Source organism: Cyclopterus lumpus, chromosome 21, assembly GCF_009769545.1.
Source record: "Cyclopterus lumpus isolate fCycLum1 chromosome 21, fCycLum1.pri, whole genome shotgun sequence".
NCBI lineage: Eukaryota > Metazoa > Chordata > Actinopteri > Perciformes > Cyclopteridae > Cyclopterus > Cyclopterus lumpus.
This window is the reverse complement of record NC_046986.1, coordinates 3,348,911-3,370,241: the sequence shown is the minus strand read 5'-3', so window position 1 is coordinate 3,370,241 and position 21,331 is coordinate 3,348,911. Positions and strand designations below refer to the sequence as shown.

Here is a 21,331-nt window from a genome sequence, read left to right as displayed (position 1 = left end):
TACTCTGTAGTTTAACACTTTAGCAGCACTTAAATGTCCCTTACTGATAGCACTTTGTAGTTTAACTTTATTGAAGAAATTGTACTTGCTTGATTCTTGTTGTTCTGAGTTTGGACTCACGGTTTAATGCACTTATTGTAAGTCGCTTTGGATAAAAGCGTCAGCTAAATGACATGTAATGTAATGTAATGTAATGTAATGTCATGTAATGTCATTTCTTCCGTGGTGGATGGCGGAAATGATAACTGTTTCCACGGAGATAAGCCACGCCCCCTCTCCGGCTGCGAATGAAGCGACTACACTTGTCGGGCGGGTAAACTCGCGCTCGGTGTGAACGCTGCATAAGTCATAAAAGGTGTGGGAGCGTTTCGCACTAAATAAACGCGTTAATTGCAAGATATGCAAAAGCCACACGGCGCGGGGACACCGCGGTGATGACTGAGCACCCGGAACGTAAACATGTAAACAAGTTCATTATTACTTTGGCACCTCACTCTCTGAAGGTGGTTTGCGCTGCGAATTTTGTAGTCAGTTCTGTTTTTGAATAGGGTTGGAAATTAATGTTTTTTAGTTCGTTTATCGGATTCATCGGAAAAATTAATCGACAGATTAATCGATTATTAAAATAATCGTTGGTTGCAGCCCTCCTCTCTTGATGTATTCCCTCAGTAAACATGAGTTTATGGTCTCAATCTCTAGTTTCAAGTCTTCTTCACGATGTTCATTTAGTACGTTATGGTGCTTTGGGGGCGGGGCTACAAGGTGATTGATGGACAGGTCTCGTATTCCAAGATGGCGTCGTGTGAACACTGAATGTCCCCCCCCCCCCCCCCCACCCCTCGGCTCCTCAGCTGTTTTGCCGAGGGCCCTTAGATGGAGCCACTAAACATTTACATGGCTCCATCAAAGTGCCTCCTCCCGTCATGCTGTCACTTCCTGCCGTGCCCCCCCCCCCCCCCCCCCCCCCCCCCCCCCCCTCATCGCGGCGGCGGCTCCGTGGTGTTTGCGTTCCTTCTGACAGCGAAAAACAATCTGGACTAGAAAGCCGTCGCTCTGACAACAGGAGAGATCCACCTGGGGGCAAACATGGAGGTTTGCATGTTCTCCTTTTCGTTCCCGTGCATCGCTGCAGACATTGGTGGAGCTCGCCGGCCTGCCATCTTCCACGGGGGCCACACAGCGGCGCAGGGTAATGAGGGATGGGGGGGGGGGGGGGGGGGGATGCCACGCGGGACAGCTTGTTAGCATAGTCCTGTTGCAGAGTTTCTGCTGCCGTTTAATTGGACGATCTTGTCAGCGTGTTTGTGTTTTTTCTCGGACGAGATGTCACCGACTTTCTGTCAGAAACGCGCTTATTAAACGCGAACGAGCCTCGTGTTTTACTTTCCACAGAGAACTTCACTCCCTCAAAACGAGAAGCTCCCGATCTACTTTACCTGTCTCTTATGTTGCACGTGTCGAACTGAAGCTCGTTATAATTTCCCAGCAGCCCCTGCTGGACGCGGTTGAGATCCACGGGCTGGCTGTTGAGGAAGACGAGCCGCACGCATCCCTGGAGGTCCGGAGTCGGGTTCTGACAGTCGGCCGGAGGACAACCTGGAGGGCAATGACAATAACTCTTAATGTGAGAGATGAAGTGGTGAAGTTTCATGTGATGTCTATGAGGTCATGTTCTGACCCTATAACACAATAACTCTTAATGTGAGAGATGAAGTGGTGAAGTTTCATGTGATATCTATGAGGTCATGTTTTGACCCTATAACACAATAACTCTTAATGTGTAAGTCCCGGTGCCCCCTGTTAGTTCCGGTTCCCCCTGTTAGTTCCGGTTCCCCCTGTTAGTCCCGGTTCCCCCTGTTAGTCCCGGTTCCCCGTTAGTCCCGGTTCCCCCTGTTCCCTCTGTTAGTCCCGGTTTCCCCTGTCAGTTCCGGTTCCCCCTGTTAGTCCCGGTTCCCCCTGTTAGTCCCGGTTCCCCTTGTTAGTCCCGGTTCCCCCTGTTAGTCCCGGTTCCCCCAGTTAGTCCCGGTTCCCCGTTAGTCCCGGTTCCCCCTGTTCCCTCTGTTAGTCCCGGTTTCCCCTGTCAGTTCCGGTTCCCCCTGTTAGTCCCGGTTCCCCCTGTCGGTTCCGGTTCCCCCTGTTAGTTCCGGTTCCCCCTGTTAGTCCCGGTTCCCCCCGTTAGTCCCGGTTCCCCCTGTTCCCTCTGTTAGTCCCGGTTTCCCCTGTCAGTTCCGGTTCCCCCTGTTAGTCCCGGTTCCCCCTGTTAGTCCCGGTTCCCCTTGTTAGTCCCGGTTCCCCCTGTTAGTCCCGGTTCCCCCAGTTAGTCCCGGTTCCCCGTTAGTCCCGGTTCCCCCTGTTCCCTCTGTTAGTCCCGGTTTCCCCTGTCAGTTCCGGTTCCCCCTGTTAGTCCCGGTTCCCCCTGTCGGTTCCGGTTCCCCCTGTTAGTTCCGGTTCCCCCTGTTAGTCCCGGTTCCCCCCGTTAGTCCCGGTTCCCCCTGTTCCCTCTGTTAGTCCCGGTTTCCCTTGTCAGTTCCGGTTCCCCCTGTTAGTCCCGGTTCCCCCTGTTAGTCACGGTGCCCCCTGTTAGTTCCGGTTCCCCCTGTTAGTCCCGGTTCCCCCTGTTAGTACCGGTTCCCCCAGTTAGTCCCGGTTCCCCGTTAGTCCCGGTTCCCCTTGTTAGTCCCGGTTCCCCCTGTTAGTCCCGGTTCCCCCAGTTAGTCCCGGTTCCCCGTTAGTCCCGGTTCCCTCTGTTCCCTCTGTTAGTCCCGGTTCCCCCTGTTAGTCCCGGTGCCCCCTGTTAGTCCTGGTTCCCCCAGTTCCCCGTTAGTCCCGGTTTCCCCTGTTATTTCCGGTTCCACTTGTTAGTCCTGGTTGCCCCTGTTAGTCCTGGTTTCCCCTGTTAGTCCCGGTTTCCCCTGTTAGTCCCGGTTCCCCTTGTTAGTCCTGGTTCCCCCTGTTAGTCCTGGTTCCCCCAGTTATTCCCGGTTCCCCCTGTTAGTTCCGGTTCCCCCTGTTCCCCCTGTTAGTCCCGGTTCTCCCTGTTAGTTCCGGTTCCCCCTGTTAGTCCCGGTTCAGCCTGTTAGTACCACAGCGAGGACCCACAAACCTCCGAAGTTGAAGCTGCCTCTGGACTCCAGCTGCTCCCACAGCTCGATGGTGGAGGCCGGTTCTCCGTCCACGGTCAGGGAGACCTGCTGGTTCCTCGTGTTGAGACCCACCGAGTGCCACAGACCGTCGTTGACTCGCTGACCTGCAGAACCACATTGAAACGTTACGCCTCCGTGAGAACCTCAGTTCAACCGTCTGCATCACACACACACACACACACACACACACACACACACACACACACACGCACACACACACACACACACACACAGTGTTGTTCATTTCCCAGAACACCTTGAGGCTGGGAAGACCCGTTCCCCCCGCTGCATTCTGGTTAATCCGAGCGCGACGTGGGGCTTTCATCCGTACCTGTGGCTGCCACGGCAACGCCGGGCCGCAGGCGAGCAGGATTCCCTTCACCTGTGTTTGGGGTTTAGTTCAAGATCCACTTTTAATTTCCTAATAGCCGTCAAATCCCCCACGTTCCCTCAGTGTCTTTCTTCCAAACTTCACTTGACAGTCGCTTGAAGCCTCCTCTTCCTCCTCCTGCTCCTCTTCCTCCTCCTCCTCCTCCTCCATCCTCCTCTTCCTCCTCCTCCATCACCCTCCACCTCCACCTCCCCCGCTCCGTCAACAGCGTTCCTCACTGCATATTTAATCTGTCAGATGAACGTTAACGTGTGAATGGAAAGACTCGCGTCAGCATTTATTCTGTTAATTCTCTACGTAAACACCCGATGTCATCGCTCTGCTCGCTATCGGGTCATGTGACTCTGATGTCAGAGCTCGGAGTACAGGAAGCGTTGCTCAGTTGTCGAGAAGCTGATTTTGGATGCGACGCCATATTTCCGAAAGAGACTTCTGAAAGAGATTTCCAAAAGAGACTTCCGAAAGAGACTTCCGAAAGAGATTTCCGAAAGAGACTTCCGAAAGAGATTTCCGAAAGAGACTTCCGAAAGAGACTTCCGAAAGAGACTTCCGAAAGAGATTTCCGAAAGAGACTTCTGAAAGAGACTTCCGAAAGAGACTTCAAAAAGAGACTTCCGAAAGAGACTTCCGAAAGAGATTTCCGAAAGAGACTTTCAAAAGAGACTTCCGAAAGAGACTTCCAAAAGAGACTTCCGAAAGAGATTTTCAAAAGAGACTTCCGAAAGAGACTTCCAAAACAGACTTCCGAAAGAGATTTCCAAAAGAGACTTCCGAAAGAGATTTCCAAAAGAGACTTCCGGAAGAGATTTTCAAAAAAAACTTCTGAAAGAGATTTTCAAAAGAGACTTCCAAAAGAGACTTCCCAAAGAGACTTTGAAAAGAGACTTCCAAAAGAGACTTCCAAAAGAGATTTCCAAAAGAGACTTCCCAAAGAGACTTCCGAAAGAGACTTTCAAAAGAGACTTCCGAAAGAGATTTTCAAAAGAGACTTCCGAAAGACATTTTCAAAAGAGACTTCTGAAAGAGATTTCCAAAAGAGATTTCCGAAAGAGACTTCCGAAAGAGACTTCCGAAAGAGATTTCCAAAAGAGACTTCCGAAAGAGACTTCCGAAAGAGACTTCCGAAAGAGACTTCTGAAAGAGACTTCCAAAAGAGTTTTGCTTCATACCACAAGCAAAATAAAATAATCTGCCAGAAACCCAAAGAGACGAGTAATTGGCCGACTCGTCCTGTCAAATCGACATCGACGGCTCGTCTTCCGTTGGGTGATTGGGCGAATGGAAACCACCGAGCCGTGGCTCCGTTAGCGATTAGTGACAAGCGCGGGAAATTAGCATCCCGGTGGTTGCGGGAGGTCGGGGCGGCACGTGGCGGTCAGGCAGAGTGCATTCTGGGAGTTACAAATACATGTATTCATATGTATGCGTGTCTATATCTCATGGTCTCTTTGCTGGTCGAGCTCCGAGTGTCACGGAAGTATCTCGGACATCTTGTTTGTTTTAATCGTGTCAGAAACCTTCATGTCACAGCTTCATGTCACAGCTTCATGTCACAGCTTCATGTCACAGCTTCATGTCACAGCTTCATGTCACAGCTTCATGTCACAGCTTCATGTGACAGCTTCATGTGACAGCTTCATGTCACAGCTTCATGTGACAGCTTCATGTGACAGCTTCATGTGACAGCTTCATGTGACAGCTTCATGTGACAGCTTCATGTGACAGCTTCATGTGACAGCTTCATGTCACAGCTTCATGTCACAGCTTCATGTCACAGCTTCATGTCACAGCTTCATGTCACAGCTTCATGTCACAGCTTCATGTCACAGCTTCATGTGACAGCTTCATGTGACAGCTTCATGTCACAGCTTCATGTCACAGCTTCATGTGACAGCTTCATGTCACAGCTTCATGTCACAGCTTCATGTGACAGCTTCATGTGACAGCTTCATGTCACAGCTTCATGTGACAGCTTCATGTGACAGCTTCATGTGACAGCTTCATGTCACAGCTTCATGTCACAGCTTCATGTGACAGCTTCATGTCACAGCTTCATGTCACAGCTTCATGTGACAGCTTCATGTCACAGCTTCATGTCACAGCTTCATGTCACAGCTTCATGTCACAGCTTCATGTGACAGCTTCATGTCACAGCTTCATGTCACAGCTTCATGTGACAGCTTCATGTCACAGCTTCATGTGACAGCTTCATGTCACAGCTTCATGTCACAGCTTCATGTCACAGCTTCATGTCACAGCTTCATTCATGTCACAGCTTCATGTCACAGCTTCATGTCACAGCTTCATGTCACAGCTTCATGTGACAGCTTCATGTCACAGCTTCATGTCACAGCTTCATGTCACAGCTTCATGTCACAGCTTCATGTGACAGCTTCATGTGACAGCTTCATGTCACAGCTTCATGTGACAGCTTCATGTCACAGCTTCATGTCACAGCTTCATGTCACAGCTTCATGTCACAGCTTCATGTGACAGCTTCATGTCACAGCTTCATGTCACAGCTTCATGTCACAGCTTCATGTCACAGCTTCATGTCACAGCTTCATTCATGTCACAGCTTCATGTCACAGCTTCATGTCACAGCTTCATGTCACAGCTTCATGTGACAGCTTCATGTGACAGCTTCATGTCACAGCTTCATGTGACAGCTTCATGTCACAGCTTCATGTCACAGCTTCATGTCACAGCTTCATGTCACAGCTTCATGTGACAGCTTCATGTCACAGCTTCATGTCACAGCTTCATGTCACAGCTTCATGTCACAGCTTCATGTCACAGCTTCATGTCACAGCTTCATTCATGTCACAGCTTCATGTCACAGCTTCATGTCACAGCTTCATGTCACAGCTTCATGTGACAGCTTCATGTGACAGCTTCATGTCACAGCTTCATGTGACAGCTTCATGTCACAGCTTCATGTCACAGCTTCATGTCACAGCTTCATGTCACAGCTTCATGTGACAGCTTCATGTCACAGCTTCATGTGACAGCTTCATGTCACAGCTTCATGTCACAGCTTCATGTCACAGCTTCATGTCACAGCTTCATGTGACAGCTTCATTCATGTCACAGCTTCATGTCACAGCTTCATGTCACAGCTTCATGTGACAGCTTCATGTCACAGCTTCATGTCACAGCTTCATGTGACAGCTTCATTCATGTCACAGCTTCATGTGACAGCTTCATGTCACAGCTTCATGTGACAGCTTCATTCATGTCACAGCTTCATGTCACAGCTTCATGTCACAGCTTCATGTCACAGCTTCATGTCACAGCTTCATGTGACAGCTTCATGTCACAGCTTCATGTCACAGCTTCATGTCACAGCTTCATGTCACAGCTTCATGTCACAGCTTCATGTGACAGCTTCATGCAGATCGATCGGGGGTTTTCCACATTAACGCTCTCGTGCACTTAGCACCAGTGCAGCACTTTCTCCAACACGCCCAATTGCATTTCTCCTCAAGCTTTTTCTACTGTCTACTTTTTTTTTTTTTGTTACTTATTATATTTATTTAAATATATATATATATATATATATATATGAAAATATATACATATATATAAATAAATAAATATACTGTATTTATATATATAAATATATTTATATACAGTATATAAATATATATAAAAAATTAAATAAATATATATTTATATATATATAAATAAAAGAAATATTATAAATATAAATATTTATATATATATATAAATATATATTTATATAAAATATTATATATATATATATATATATATATTGTATATAAAACTCGAAAAGAAGAGCAGGGGTTTAAATTTAGAAACATTTTAAATTATTCGCAGCAACCTTTGCAGCCCGGCAGCTCGGTTTAATGATGGCGCTGAGACACCTCTGCTGCTCTGGGATCAGACGTCGCTGTGAGTCGTGTGATGCACTCCGGGAGGAGAGAGGTGTGAAAAGGTGAGCATGGGCCCTATGATATCCATGAACTTGCCTTACTTTTTAATTAATACCCCACAATTTCCCACTGTTTTTCTCTGGCTGTGAACACGTTTTTTTGTTTTGTTTTGCAGGTGATGCCGTTGGGGGCCGAGTGCCGGCGACAGGTGCCCTCTTTGGATTAAGATATCCGTGGCTGTTTACTGACCCAGCTGATCCGTAACACCGCGGGGAACAACACACATTTACCAGCAGCGGCTCCAGTTTTCTCCGCTACCATTCGGCACATCCATCATAAAGCAGATTTACCAGCCGCTCCGAGTAGCATGCACCCGACTCTCTTTTGGGGGGGCCCCTTAATGAAATGAAGGCCCCCCCCCCCCCCCCTGGCATGTCTGCGGCATTCACTCTGGATAAATCTGCGTTTTTAATCACATTTACCGGTCGACATCCGAGGGCTTATCTCTCTCTTGGCACGCTTAAAAAATAAGTATCCGGATGAGCCTCAACGAAATGTGTAACCGAGATGCTATCGGAGCTCTCGCTCGATAATAATTTCAGCGGTGACCTCGAAAGGAAAAGGAGGGGGAACCCCCCCCCCCCCAAAGGAATCTGTGTCGATTAATAAATAGATAAACACCCCCCAAAATTACTGAGAAGTCAATTCCTGCAAGTCAAACTAATATCACATCTCTTCACTGGAACTTTTTCCTTGTTATTACAAATAAGAGACGCCACCCCCCCCCCCCCTGCAGATTGGTAATTAAATACAGCTTGAGCTAAATTATATAAAAGGGAATATTGTCTCTTGGCTGAGGTTGTCTCCTCCATCTATATTTCCCTGCAGCCCCGCCATCTGCTGAAAGTCTGGCTCCCCCAAAACAATCACAGTTATCTGAGTTGTATTTGCGGAGCGATCCCGTACAGATCGGTTCCCTCTCCTGCTCCTCCTCCACGAGTCCATTCAAGAACATCAAACTTCTTTTTCTTTTGTAGAGTTCATTGAGGACAAAAGGTGTTAAAAGTACGTCGGGTGAAATTACTGGCGCGAGGCCGACTAGTCTTTGTTCGAGCTCTCGGCTCTTCTTGTTTACTCGGTGCGTCCTCGATTCCTCTCCTCGGATCTTAGTCCCGCCCCCCTGCGAGGAGAGAGGAGAGAGGAGAGAGGAGTCGAGGCATCCTCGCTTTAAAGCGACGTCACGTCTTTTCTTTTTTTTCCACTCTGTATTTAATAGCCTCCGTCCAAGGAGCTCAACAGTGTTGATAACAACATTATGATAATTGTGTTCATTAAATTCGACACGTGGCACAATATGACAAGAACCTGTCGCGCCTCTTTTAGATGTAAAAAAAAGAGAAGGATACACCTGTGCCTCCTCTCTCCTGTCTCCTCTGTCCTGTCTCCTCTGTCATGTCTCCTCTCTCCTGTCTCCTCTGTCCTCTCTCCTGTGTCCTCTCTCCTCTGTCCTGTCTCCTCTCTCCTGTCTCCTCTCTGCATTCTCCTCTCTCCTCTGTCCTCTCTCATGTGTCCTTTCTCCTCTCTCCTCTGTCCTGTCTCCTCTGTCCTGTCTCCTCTGTCCTCTCTCCTGTGTCCTCTCTCCTCTGTCCTGTCTCCTCTCTCCTGTCTCCTCTCTGCATTCTCCTCTCTCCTCTGTCCTCTCTCCTCTGTACTCTCTCCTCTGTCCTGTCTCCTCTCTCCTGTCTCGTCTGTCCTCTCTCCTGTGTCCTTTCTCCTCTCTCCTCTGTCCTGTTTCCTCTCTCCTTTCTCCTGTCTCCTCTCTCCTGTCTCCTTTCTCCTGTCTCCTCTCTCCTGTCTCCTCTCTCCTCTCTCCTGTGTCCTTTCTCCTCTCTCCTCTGTCCTCTCTCCTCTCTCCTGTCTCCTTTCTCCTGTCTCCTCTCTCCTGTCTCCTCTCTCCTGTCTCCTCTCTCCTGTCTCCTCCAGATGCATTTTAGGAATTTGGAAGTCCTTCAAGATGGAACGATGAGATCGATTTCAGGGTCACAGACAGGAGGACAGAGGAGACGAGGAGACAGGAGACGAGGAGTCAGGAAATAGAGAAGCGGCTCACGTGGAATCCTCCAGTAAACAAACAAAAGGTGTTTTCCTCACTAAAACCTTCCGTGTGTCTCCTGCAGCTCTGAGAAACACAGCGAGTGTATTTCCTTCATCATAAAACATTCATGAATCAGCGTTTTCATTCTTGAATTACGACCAGAAACACACATGATGGTCACGGTGACCTCTGACCCCCCCACATTTGAGTCCAGAACATCTCTCCAGACGTCGGTGAGAGTTAATGTTCACGAAAACGACGCCGTGGACTCACCGGCTGAGACTTCCGATCTGGTCCTCTCCGAGCCGTGGAGGGTCAGCTGCAGCCGGCTGCCGTTGACCTGCAGCTCCAGCCGGCGGGGCTCCGGGTTCAGCTGCACGGAGAGCAGCAGCGCGTCCGGGTTCCACGTCCTGAACTGGAAGCGGACGGAGAACCCCCCCGCGGCAGACCCCCCCGCCGCCGGCGCCGGCGCCGGGAGCGACAGGAAGCTGCTGCTGGAGCTCAGGAAGGTGCAGGCCACCAGCTGGGGCGGCGAACACGAGAAGGTCACGTTGCCCTGGAGGACGGCGAGAGAGAAACCACAAGGACTCGTCTCGTTGTGACATATTGATATGCAGAGAGAGAGAGAACCGGGGAACAGATGGCGGGGATGAGCGAAGCCCCACCCACACTAATTAAATGTCACCTTCAAGCGGCTCAATTATTCGTCATCAGTTGTCAGTTCATCATCGGCGGCGCTTTGCACTTTCCAAGATGATCACGGAAATTCATAATAATGATAGAAAAGTGCACGACGATTAAAGGAATAATTTGGCACTTTAGAGCAAACGTGGTTATTTGTTTTCTCATGCTCGGTGGCGCCCTCACGTCTATCCATGAAGCCTCATGAAGCCTCACGTCTGTCCATGAAGCCTCATGAAGCCTCACGTCTGTCCATGAAGCCTCATGAAGCCTCACGTCTATCCATGAAGCCTCATGAAGCCTCACGTCTGTCCATGAAGCCTCATGAAGCCTCACGTCTGTCCATGAAGCCTCATGAAGCCTCACGTCTGTCCATGAAGCCTCATGAAGCCTCACGTCTATCCATGAAGCCTCATGAAGCCTCACGTCTGTCCATGAAGCCTCATGAAGCCTCACGTCTGTCCATGAAGCCTCATGAAGCCTCACGTCTATCCATGAAGCCTCATGAAGCCTCACGTCTATCCATGAAGCCTCATGAAGCCTCACGTCTATCCATGAAGCCTCATGAAGCCTCACGTCTGTCCATGAAGCCTCACGTCTATCCATGAAGCCTCACGTCTGTCCATGAAGCCTCATGAAGCCTCACGTCTATCCATGAAGCCTCACGTCTGTCCATGAAGCCTCATGAAGCCTCACGTCTGTCCATAAAGCCTCACGTCTGTCCATGAAGCCTCACGGGTATCCATGAAGCCTCATGAAGCCTCACGTCTCTCCATGAAGCCTCACGTCTGTCCATGAAGCCTCATGAAGCCTCACGTCTGTCCATGAAGCCTCATGAAGCCTCACGTCTATCCATGAAGCCTCATGAAGCCTCACGTCTGTCCATGAAGCCTCATGAAGCCTCACGTCTGTCCATGAAGCCTCATGAAGCCTCACGTCTATCCATGAAGCCTCATGAAGCCTCACGTCTATCCATGAAGCCTCATGAAGCCTCACGTCTATCCATGAAGCCTCATGAAGCCTCACGTCTGTCCATGAAGCCTCATGAAGCCTCACGTCTATCCATGAAGCCTCATGAAGCCTCACGTCTATCCATGAAGCCTCATGAAGCCTCACGTCTATCCATGAAGCCTTATGAAGCCTCACGTCTGTCCATGAAGCCTCACGTCTATCCATGAAGCCTCACGTCTGTCCATGAAGCCTCATGAAGCCTCACGTCTATCCATGAAGCCTCACGTCTGTCCATGAAGCCTCATGAAGCCTCACGTCTGTCCATGAAGCCTCATGAAGCCTCACGTCTGTCCATAAAGCCTCACGTCTGTCCATGAAGCCTCACGGGTATCCATGAAGCCTCATGAAGCCTCACGTCTGTCCATGAAGCCTCACGTCTGTCCATGAAGCCTCATGAAGCCTCACGTCTGTCCATGAAGCCTCATGAAGCCTCACGTCTATCCATGAAGCCTCATGAAGCCTCACGTCTGTCCATGAAGCCTCATGAAGCCTCACGTCTGTCCATGAAGCCTCATGAAGCCTCACGTCTGTCCATGAAGCCTCACGTCTGTCCATGAAGCCTCATGAAGCCTCACGTCTATCCATGAAGCCTCACGTCTGTCCATGAAGCCTCATGTCTGTCCATGAAGCCTCACGTCTATCCATGAAGCCTCATGAAGCCTCACGTCTATCCATGAAGCCTCATGAAGCCTCACGTCTATCCATGAAGCCTCATGAAGCCTCACGTCTATCCATGAAGCCTCATGAAGCCTCACGTCTGTCCATGAAGCCTCATGAAGCCTCACGTCTATCCATGAAGCCTCATGAAGCCTCACGTCTATCCATGAAGCCTCATGAAGCCTCACGTCTGTCCATGAAGCCTCATGAAGCCTCACGTCTATCCATGAAGCCTCACGTCTGTCCATGAAGCCTCATGAAGCCTCACGTCTATCCATGAAGCCTCATGAAGCCTCACGTCTATCCATGAAGCCTCACGTCTATCCATGAAGCCTCATGAAGCCTCACGTCTGTCCATGAAGCCTCATGAAGCCTCACGTCTATCCATGAAGCCTCACGTCTGTCCATGAAGCCTCATGAAGCCTCACGTCTGTCCATGAAGCCTCATGAAGCCTCACGTCTTTTTCAAATGATATCTCTCTGTCTCAGAGCATATCCATGCAAACGCTGGCAAGAAGATTATGTTCTCATCTTCTTCTTCTCTTTTTTTTAAGTAGTAAGAACCGAGTGGTTTGGTTGTCTGAACCCACTTTGTTTGAAAAGAGCCAGAGTCCCTGCTTCCTGTTTCCTGTCCTTATGCTAAGCTACGATAGCGGGTGATGTTTGCATTGCAGATATGGAAGAGGTACCTGATCTTCTTATCAAACAAAGAGTATTTCTTAAGCTGTTGAAGTATCCTCATGGAGCCAAGCCAACGTTTCCCTCGTTATGAATTAAACAGAGATAAAAGTTGTTGTCTAAAGTGAGAAGAAATGGGGAAAAGAGTCCGAGATGAATCCCCTGACATGTATCTGCTCCAAACCAATATGGCTGAACCCCCCCCCCCCCCCCCCCCCCCGAGATAAAGGAAAAGAAACAAAAGACATAAAAACCATTAAAGTGTACGTTTTTTCCGGTGTAATTCTGAGAGGTCGCGTGGGGTCCGCTCCGACACCGGCCGGCTGGCTGCGTCCGCCGAGGTCAGAGTCCCATTAGTGCCGGCGCCTCCAGGGCAATCACGGCTCTTTTGACTCTCGATGTGAGGCGACCTTCGGGGGGAGATGGTCCCCATTGAAATTCCATTACGGACGTCCATCGTGACAGCTCGCCGCTCCCCGTTGTCAGCGGAGGGACCGGTTTCTTTTTTTCTTCTTTTCTTAACGCGGCAATCAAGACTTTAAAAGGTGGCGGCCGTGTGGATCTGTGGCCGAGGGGGGGGGGGGGGTCGACTCTTCAAATGAATCCATTCGCACACTTGGACTTAATGATAGAGCAGTTAGGATCACATTGGATGTCGTGATTGCTTTTTTTTTATGCCGTTATTCTCTCTTTCTCCTTCCAGAATGCGGCACGGCGAGCAGAAACGGGTCCGTCCGCCATTTTAGACCAGACGTAAATAATATTCTCCGTGACCGATGGACGGATTTCCCACGAATCCCTCTTTTTACAGACATGCGTGGTCCCCCAGAGGATGCGTCCTCGTGACTATCCTCCGACTGCTCCTCTAGCGCCACCGTGAGGTTACAATTTGAATAAATCCCGTGTCCTTTAGTTTCTTTTTGCTAATTTATTAATAATCCCCAATAGTTTCTTGCCAAAAAACGACATTTTACAAGATTACATTTGAACACACCACGATAACGTGACAATTTACCCACATTTTTCACGCATCGACCTCGAACGCATCGCAATGTAACGCGATGCGACCTCGTAACGTTAGCTGTCGGGTCTGTGCCGCCCACCGGCTGCTAACGGCTAACTAGCTCTCCTCCTGCAATGCAGCTTGGGACACCGGTGTTTTTTTTTTTAACCCCTGCAGGAACCAAAAAGAACCGCAGAACCGTAGATAACGAGTACTGTCAGGTCTTTTTGGAATTGTTGGTAGCGAAGAATCGGTTCTATTGGATGCATTGCTTTGTTAATCATGCTTTAACTTTATTATGTCCATATATATATATATATACACACATACAATTTGACCTCTGCATTTGACTCATCCTCAGCGCCCGAGGACATGCAGGAGACAAGGAACCGACCTTGAGCCTTGAGGTCAAAAGGTCAAATGCTTCTGAAATAATCTACAGGGCGTTTAAACAACAGCTCACGAGCTGCATATTAATACCTTCCTGCACACTCGACCGTCACACTTGTTTATTTAACGCTGAACGTCTTCATATCTTTATATCAATCACCGCCCGAACAGAGATGACCTCTTGAGGATGACCTCTTGAGGATGACCTCTTGAGGATGACCTCTTGAGGATGACCTCTTGAGGATGACCTCTTGAGGATGACCTCTTGAGGGAATGGAAGCAGCTGTCATCACGGAGACGTACGAGAAGCTACATTCATGCCTTCACTCTGTCTCTGGTCCTCAACCTTTTGCAGAGACTCCAGTCTGCACAGCCAAACCATAGAATTACACTGAATATGTAATATATATGTAAATAGGCATATATTGTATAAATACGTGCTCTTGTGCACCTTGTTTCTTTTACCCGTCTCTCTTTATACATCATTAAATTAGTTTCCATCGTTACCAGTAGAGAAGATGTGCCTTTCAAACGGAAAAGTGTCTTTTGAATGCAGTAAATTGTATTTCCTGGAGCACTAAAGATGGCCTCCACCTGGATCTACACTCGAAAGCTGAAGAGCGCTCAAGTCGGTCAACAGAGCAGAGAAAATCTCATCAAATTAGGTCTTCTAGAAACAACGTGACAATTATAATAATGCTACATCTTATCTGTCATTGCTACATACCTTTTTCCTATGATAAATCTACATTTTGCTTCACGGGGGTAAAACAATCAAACCGATATATATATAGATATATAGATATATCTATATATCTATATATATATATATATATATATTGTTGATGTTCCAGAGCTAAAACGTGGATTCTTCAGCTGAACTCACCACGCTGTGTATCTGTGGCTTGCGTCTCTTGGCCAGGTCGATGACGTTGATCCCGTTGTAGTAGAGGTTCTCCACGCAGCCGTGGAAGTTCTTCCTCAGGAAGGTGCCGGGTTTACCGGGCAGCGGGATGCCTCCGAAGCTCAGCTGTGACGGGGGAACAGAAAGCGGTGGAGCTCTTAGCGTCAGACGATTTGAAGTCAAACAATTCGTGTATTCACAACGGGAAAAAAAGTTGTGTTTACATAATGCGAGATTCACATTCTGTGCGGTCTCAAAATACTCTGCTCACACATCCTCACCGGCTGGTGATTCATCGAGTGAGAAAACGACGCCCACTCGCTGCAGAGCGCCGTTGTGCCCACGATGCTCTGCTCCGAGCTCTTCAGGCCCAACCAAGATGCATCTTAGTGCCACGCCAGTTTTATTCAACTTGACAATGCCTCCCCCCCCCCCCCCCCCCCCCCCCCCCGTGCACAAAAGCTTTTTTTTTACCGATTTTGGAGTGGAGGAACTTGGCTGGCAGAGCTTATTCCACCTTTGCAGGTCCTATTCTACCTTTGTGGAGCTTATTCCACCTGTGCAGGTCCTATTCTACCTTTGTGGATCCTATTCCACCTTTGTGGAGCTTATTCCACCTGTGCAGGTCCTATTCTACCTTTGTGGATCCTATTCCACCTTTGTGGAGCTTATTACACCTGTGCAGGTCCTATTCTACCTTTGTGGATCCTATTCTACCTTTGTGGAGCTTATTACACCTGTGCAGGTCCTATTCTACCTTTGTGGATCCTATTCCACCTTTGCATGTCCTATTCCACCTTTGCAGAGCTTATTCCACCTTTGTGGAGCTTATTCCACCTGTGCAGGTCCTATTCTATCTTTGCATGTCCTATTCCACCTTTGCAGAACTTATTCCACCTTTGCAGGTCCTATTCTATCTTTGCATGTCCTATTCCACCTTTGCAGAGCTTATTCTACCTTTGTGGAGGCTATTCCACCTCTGCAGGTCCTATTCTACCTTTGCAGGTCATATTCCACCTTTGCATGTCCTATTCCACCTTTGCAGAGCTTATTCTACCTTTGCAGGTCCTATTCCACCTTTGCATGTCCTATTCCACCTTTGCAGAGCTTATTCCACCTTTGCAGGTCCTATTCTACCTTTGCAGGTCTTATACCACCTTTGCATGTCCTATTCCACCTTTGCAGAGCTTATTCCACCTTTGCAGGTCCTATTCTACCTTTCCAGGTCTTATTCCACCTTTGCATGTCTTATTCCACCTTTGCAGAGCTTATTCTACCTTTGTGGAGGCTATTCCACCTCTGCAGGTCCTATTCTACCTTTGCAGGTCCTATTCCACCTTTGCATGTCCTATTCCACCTTTGCAGAGCTTATTCTACATTTGCAGGTCCTATTCCACCTTTGCATGTCCTATTCCACCTTTGCAGAGCTTATTCCACCTTTGCAGGTCCTATTCTACCTTTGCTGGTCTTATACCACCTTTGCATGTCCTATTCCACCTTTGCAGAGCTTATTCCACCTTTGCAGGTCCTATTCTACCTTTCCAGGTCTTATTCCACCTTTGCATGTCTTATTCCACCTTTGCAGAGCTTATTCTACCTTTGTGGAGGCTATTCCACCTCTGCAGGTCCTATTCTACCTTTGCAGGTCCTATTCCACCTTTGTATGTCCTATTCCACCTTTGCAGAGCTTATTCTACATTTGCAGGTCCTATTCCACCTTTGCATGTCCTATTCCACCTTTGCAGAGCTTATTCCACCTTTGCAGGTCCTATTCTACCTTTGCAGGTCCTATTCCACCTTTGCAGAGCTTATTCCACCTTTGCAGGTCCTATTCTACCTTTGCAGGTCCTATTCCACCTTTGCATGTCCTATTCCACCTTTGCAGAGGTGACTTCGGACTGTGAGCCGGACCTCGTCATTTGCCACATCAGAGTTGGTCCTCACTATTGCTCTTGAGGCGGCCTGGAAGAGAACCCCGACAGCCGGGTTCTTAAAAATCCTTTTGAAAGCTGTCGTTTCCCAGGAGCCAGTATGCATGTTGCTGTAATTATGCAAATTCAAACTGCGACTACGAAGGGTGATTTTTTATCAGGATTACACCCTTATCGTTCCATCCTCACACGGCACTAATGCGGTTTAAAAATAACTGCGGCAGAATGAATTCGTCATTCGCATTACATTTTTTTTGAAACAATGGGCTCTTGATTTTAGAATGAGGCATTAAAAAAAAAAAAACAGCTGGCTTCTGATTTCCAGTCCGGCAATCGTCAACGGCGACTGACATGATCATATTTCATCAGCTCTAACGTCCAATAAACAAAAGCACACGTGCCCAGGATCTCTGGAGACCACAAGATTTTGGTATTGGAAAGCGTTTGTAGTCCCGGGTAGTATTGACCAATCACGTCCCAGCAGGCTTTGGTTGACTGCAGGTGAAGACTAAAAGAGGGGCAACGCATTGCCTGAAATTTAATCCGGGAACCCGCCAGCTATCGTCTGAAGACCGTTGAGCTTGTTACGGTTTTAAATCGGCTCGTAAACGGACTTGTTAGACAATCCGGTTGTAAACGCTGTCGCTCAACTCCAACTCCAGTCTCGCATCTTCAGTTGCCAATATGGGGCTGATCTCCAGTTGCCGATCTCCAGTTGCCAATATGGGGCTGATCTCCAGTTGTTGATCTCCAGTTGCCAATATGGGGCTGATCTCCAGTTGTTGATCTCCAGTTGCCAATGTGGGGCTGATCTCCAGTTGCCGATCTCCAGTTGCCAATATGGGGCTGATCTCCAGTTGCCGATCTCCAGTTGCCAATATGGGGCTGATCTCCAGTTGCCGATCTCCAGTTGCCAATATGGGGCTGATCTCCAGTTGTTGATCTCCAGTTGCCAATATGGGGCTGATCTCCAGTTGTTGATCTCCAGTTGCCAATATGGGGCTGATCTCCAGTTGTTGATCTCTAGTTGCGGATATGGGGCTGATCTCCAGTTGTTGATCTCTAGTTGCGGATATGGGGCTGATCTCCAGTTGTTCATCTCTAGTTGCCAATATGGGACTGATCTCCAGTTGTTGATCTCCAGTTGCCAATATGGGGCTGATCTCCAGTTGTTGATCTCCAGTTGCCAATGTGGGGCTGATCTCCAGTTGCCGATCTCCAGTTGCCAATATGGGGCTGATCTCCAGTTGCCGATCTCCAGTTGCCAATATGGGGCTGATCTCCAGTTGCCGATCTCCAGTTGCCAATATGGGGCTGATCTCCAGTTGTTGATCTCCAGTTGCCAATATGGGGCTGATCTCCAGTTGTTGATCTCCAGTTGCCAATATGGGGCTGATCTCCAGTTGTCGATCTCCAGTTGCCAATATGGGGCTGATCTCCAGTTGTTGAACTCCAGTTGCCAATATGGGGCTGATCTCCAGTTGTTGATCTCCAGTTGCCAATATGGGGCTGATCTCCAGTTGTTGATCTCCAGTTGCCAATATGGGGCTGATCTCCAGTTGCCCGGATATCTGCTGGCTCAACCAGAACCCCAGAACATACAGACCCTCCCTAAGCCCCCCAGGGGATTATTCCGAATCCCACCAACCCTAACCGGCCTCACTCTTCCCGACTAAACCTAAGCAGTCCAACCAACGACAGAGAAGAGTGCCGGCCAATCGGAGGCCGAGTAGGGTCATGCCATTCGTAGCTCATCTGCCTCTCGAGAGGCTTATCCATCGCGAGGGGCTCTGAGGTTGAAATAGATCTCTGGGTTGGTTTGAGAATAATCTCTCAGGCGGATTCATTTAAAAAGGAGATCCCTGTAAAAGAGTGTTAAATATGCACCGGATGGCTGCATGCCACGGTTGCTACACATGCGATTGGGCAATCACTGAGCAGGAGGAGGGGGTTGAGTCAATGTATGGGTTTAATTTACTGTAAGAGGGCATATCTCAAAATGTATTCGAGTTTGGGTTTGAATATGTTTGTGATGTTCTGGAATAACCGACAATACAGATGTGAAGAAGACAATGCGAGAAGCCAAAGTCTTCAGAGGTCTGATACTCCTTTGAGATAATAAAAATAACTTCATTGAGTACATGTTTGCTCGTCACTATGCCAACACTGATTGGGTCGTCCGGCCCTCGGCGGATGAATTCACCACCGGATACAAACACAAGCTGCGGTGATCGTAACCGAACCATCTGAGGGGATCTCACCTCGTAGTCCACCTCCAGAGAGTGCCCCTCCCCTTTGGTGTGGAAGTGCTGTGTGTGGGAGTCCACCGTGAGGTTGACCTGCTTGTTGAAGCGCTCGATGTGCACCGAGTGCCACTGCTGGTCGTCCAGCAGGCTGCCCACGGTGACGGCCACGCGGCCGCTGCTGAACCTCGGCCGGCTGTCGTCTGCAGAAGCACAAAGGAAACAGACAGGCGGAAAGAATATATAAATAATGATAGATATATAAATTATATATAAATATATATCAAGTAAAATAAAATGATTATTATTAAAATAAAATAATATGTATATATAGTTAAATATATATAAGTGATGTATAAATACATATAAATTAAAATAAAATTATTATTATTAAAATACAATAATATATATAAATATATAGAGAATACAATATGTATTCATTATAATAAAATAATATATATATATATATATATATATATCTAAAAATATAAATATGGTATGAAGTCAGCTAGGTTTCCCTTACCTTTCTCGTAATCAAGGGAATTATTTACCCACAATTGTCAACCATGTAAATAATAATAAATAAATTATATATAAATATATATATAAAATAAAATAATATTAATTAAAATAAAATAATATATATATATATATATATATATATATAAAATGGTATGAAGTAAGCTAGATTACATTGTTATTTAAGAACAAATATTTTCACCATTCTGGGAATCAAGTGAATATTTACCCTCAACCATTTTCTGGTTTAAATGAATTCTCTTTTTTTCCGTCTTGTTCCGAATGAAATGCGTTTTCTTGGAAAACAGCAATCTGACTCGAAGATAGATAATAATAATAATAATAATAATAATAATAATAATAATAATAATCCATTTAATTTATCTTAGATCTTTTGTTTTTTCTTTTTTTCTTTTCTTTTTTTTCGGCTGTCAAATTTAGCAATTTAAAAAACACATTTTAAACACATTTAAAAGCAATTCTTTGTATTATTATGAAGAAAAAAAAACTATTACTGGAACTGAGTTGGGACGGACACATGACCAACCACCACGCTGCCGTAGTTCCGGATGTTTCCGGCTCACCTAAGTTGAGGTAGAGGTCCAGGGCCCCCCGGTGAAGCTCCAGGGTGATGTAATCCCCCCTCTGGCCCTCCCCGTGCAGCAGGACCCCCTCGGCCTGGTGGCTCTTGAAGCGCAGAGAGACCACGTCCTTCACCGTGGACATGGACTTCTGGTTGAACCGGTACAGCAACGAGCTCCTGCCGTCAAAGTCGGCCACGTAGGACTCTGAGGGGCGTATTAGCAATGCATTATAATATGTGTACAATGCTTTATGAGCTATGTTGTTATGCATTATAGTGGGGAAATAAATCACTCCATGTCGCCGTTGTTTGCTTAAAGTAAAATAATAAAATATATATATATATATTTAAACACACATTCATTAAAATTACACTAAATTAATTTGTACTTTCCTTAAAGCCAACAATGACTACTTTAATAACATTACGATGCATTATAAAAGTGATTAAAATGCATTTTACAACGCTTTCATGATATTTTATTTTTATTTAAATCAAACAATGAGCACCTAGAGTGACTTTTTTAACATTAGAATTCATTATAACAGTGATTATACAAATATTTTAAATATAAATTATTTATTTGAATTTTTTATTATGAAGTATTATGACACTTACACAATATAACGCTAAAATGCGTTATATTGTGTGCTATAAATCAATATGTTTATATATATATATATATATATATATATATTATATATGTTTATCGTGCATTATATAAATAGGCCTCATGGAAAGTGTCACCCACTATTCTTTTAAATGTGCTTACTATCCTATGAAATTGCTCTCATCATTTTGTCTGGAATCGATTCAACAACATCAACAACAGCAACAACAACAACGACAACAGGCCACTTCATTTTCCAAATAATCGTCCGTTTTCATTTGACTATCAACTGGTAATCACTGAATCACATGCTCGTTAAATCAAATGAGTGTTGTGTCATTAGGAGGAGAGGGTTCACAATCTGAGGGTGTGTGTGTGTGTGTGTGTGTGTGTGTGTGTGTGTGAAGGGGTGGTATTGATCGCATTGATGCGAGCTACAAGATTTAGTATCGGTCGTAAAGATTCTCTGATCGATATCCGCCCGGATCCCAGTGAAATTACATTTGATTTAAAGCGTAACAACAACAACAACAACAACAACAACCGCCGGCTGCAGTTACATTGAAATAAATTGAATTAATTTAAACAGCACAATA

General features: G+C 46.8%; 1 protein-coding gene across 1 annotated transcript in view; it reads right to left on the bottom strand.

Annotated features, from left to right (window-relative positions):
* cntnap5a (contactin associated protein family member 5a) overlaps positions 1 to 21,331 on the bottom strand; it is a 90,843-nt gene that overhangs the window by 36,626 nt on the left and 32,886 nt on the right. The window contains exons 5-10 of the mRNA XM_034561728.1: positions 20,127 to 20,330; positions 19,042 to 19,226; positions 14,832 to 14,975; positions 9,799 to 10,081; positions 3,104 to 3,247; positions 1,437 to 1,596 (exon numbers count right to left, since the gene is read on the bottom strand). Of these exons, the coding sequence (XP_034417619.1) occupies positions 1,437 to 1,596; positions 3,104 to 3,247; positions 9,799 to 10,081; positions 14,832 to 14,975; positions 19,042 to 19,226; positions 20,127 to 20,330 (1,120 nt within the window). The remainder of the gene's footprint in view (positions 1 to 1,436; positions 1,597 to 3,103; positions 3,248 to 9,798; positions 10,082 to 14,831; positions 14,976 to 19,041; positions 19,227 to 20,126; positions 20,331 to 21,331) is intronic.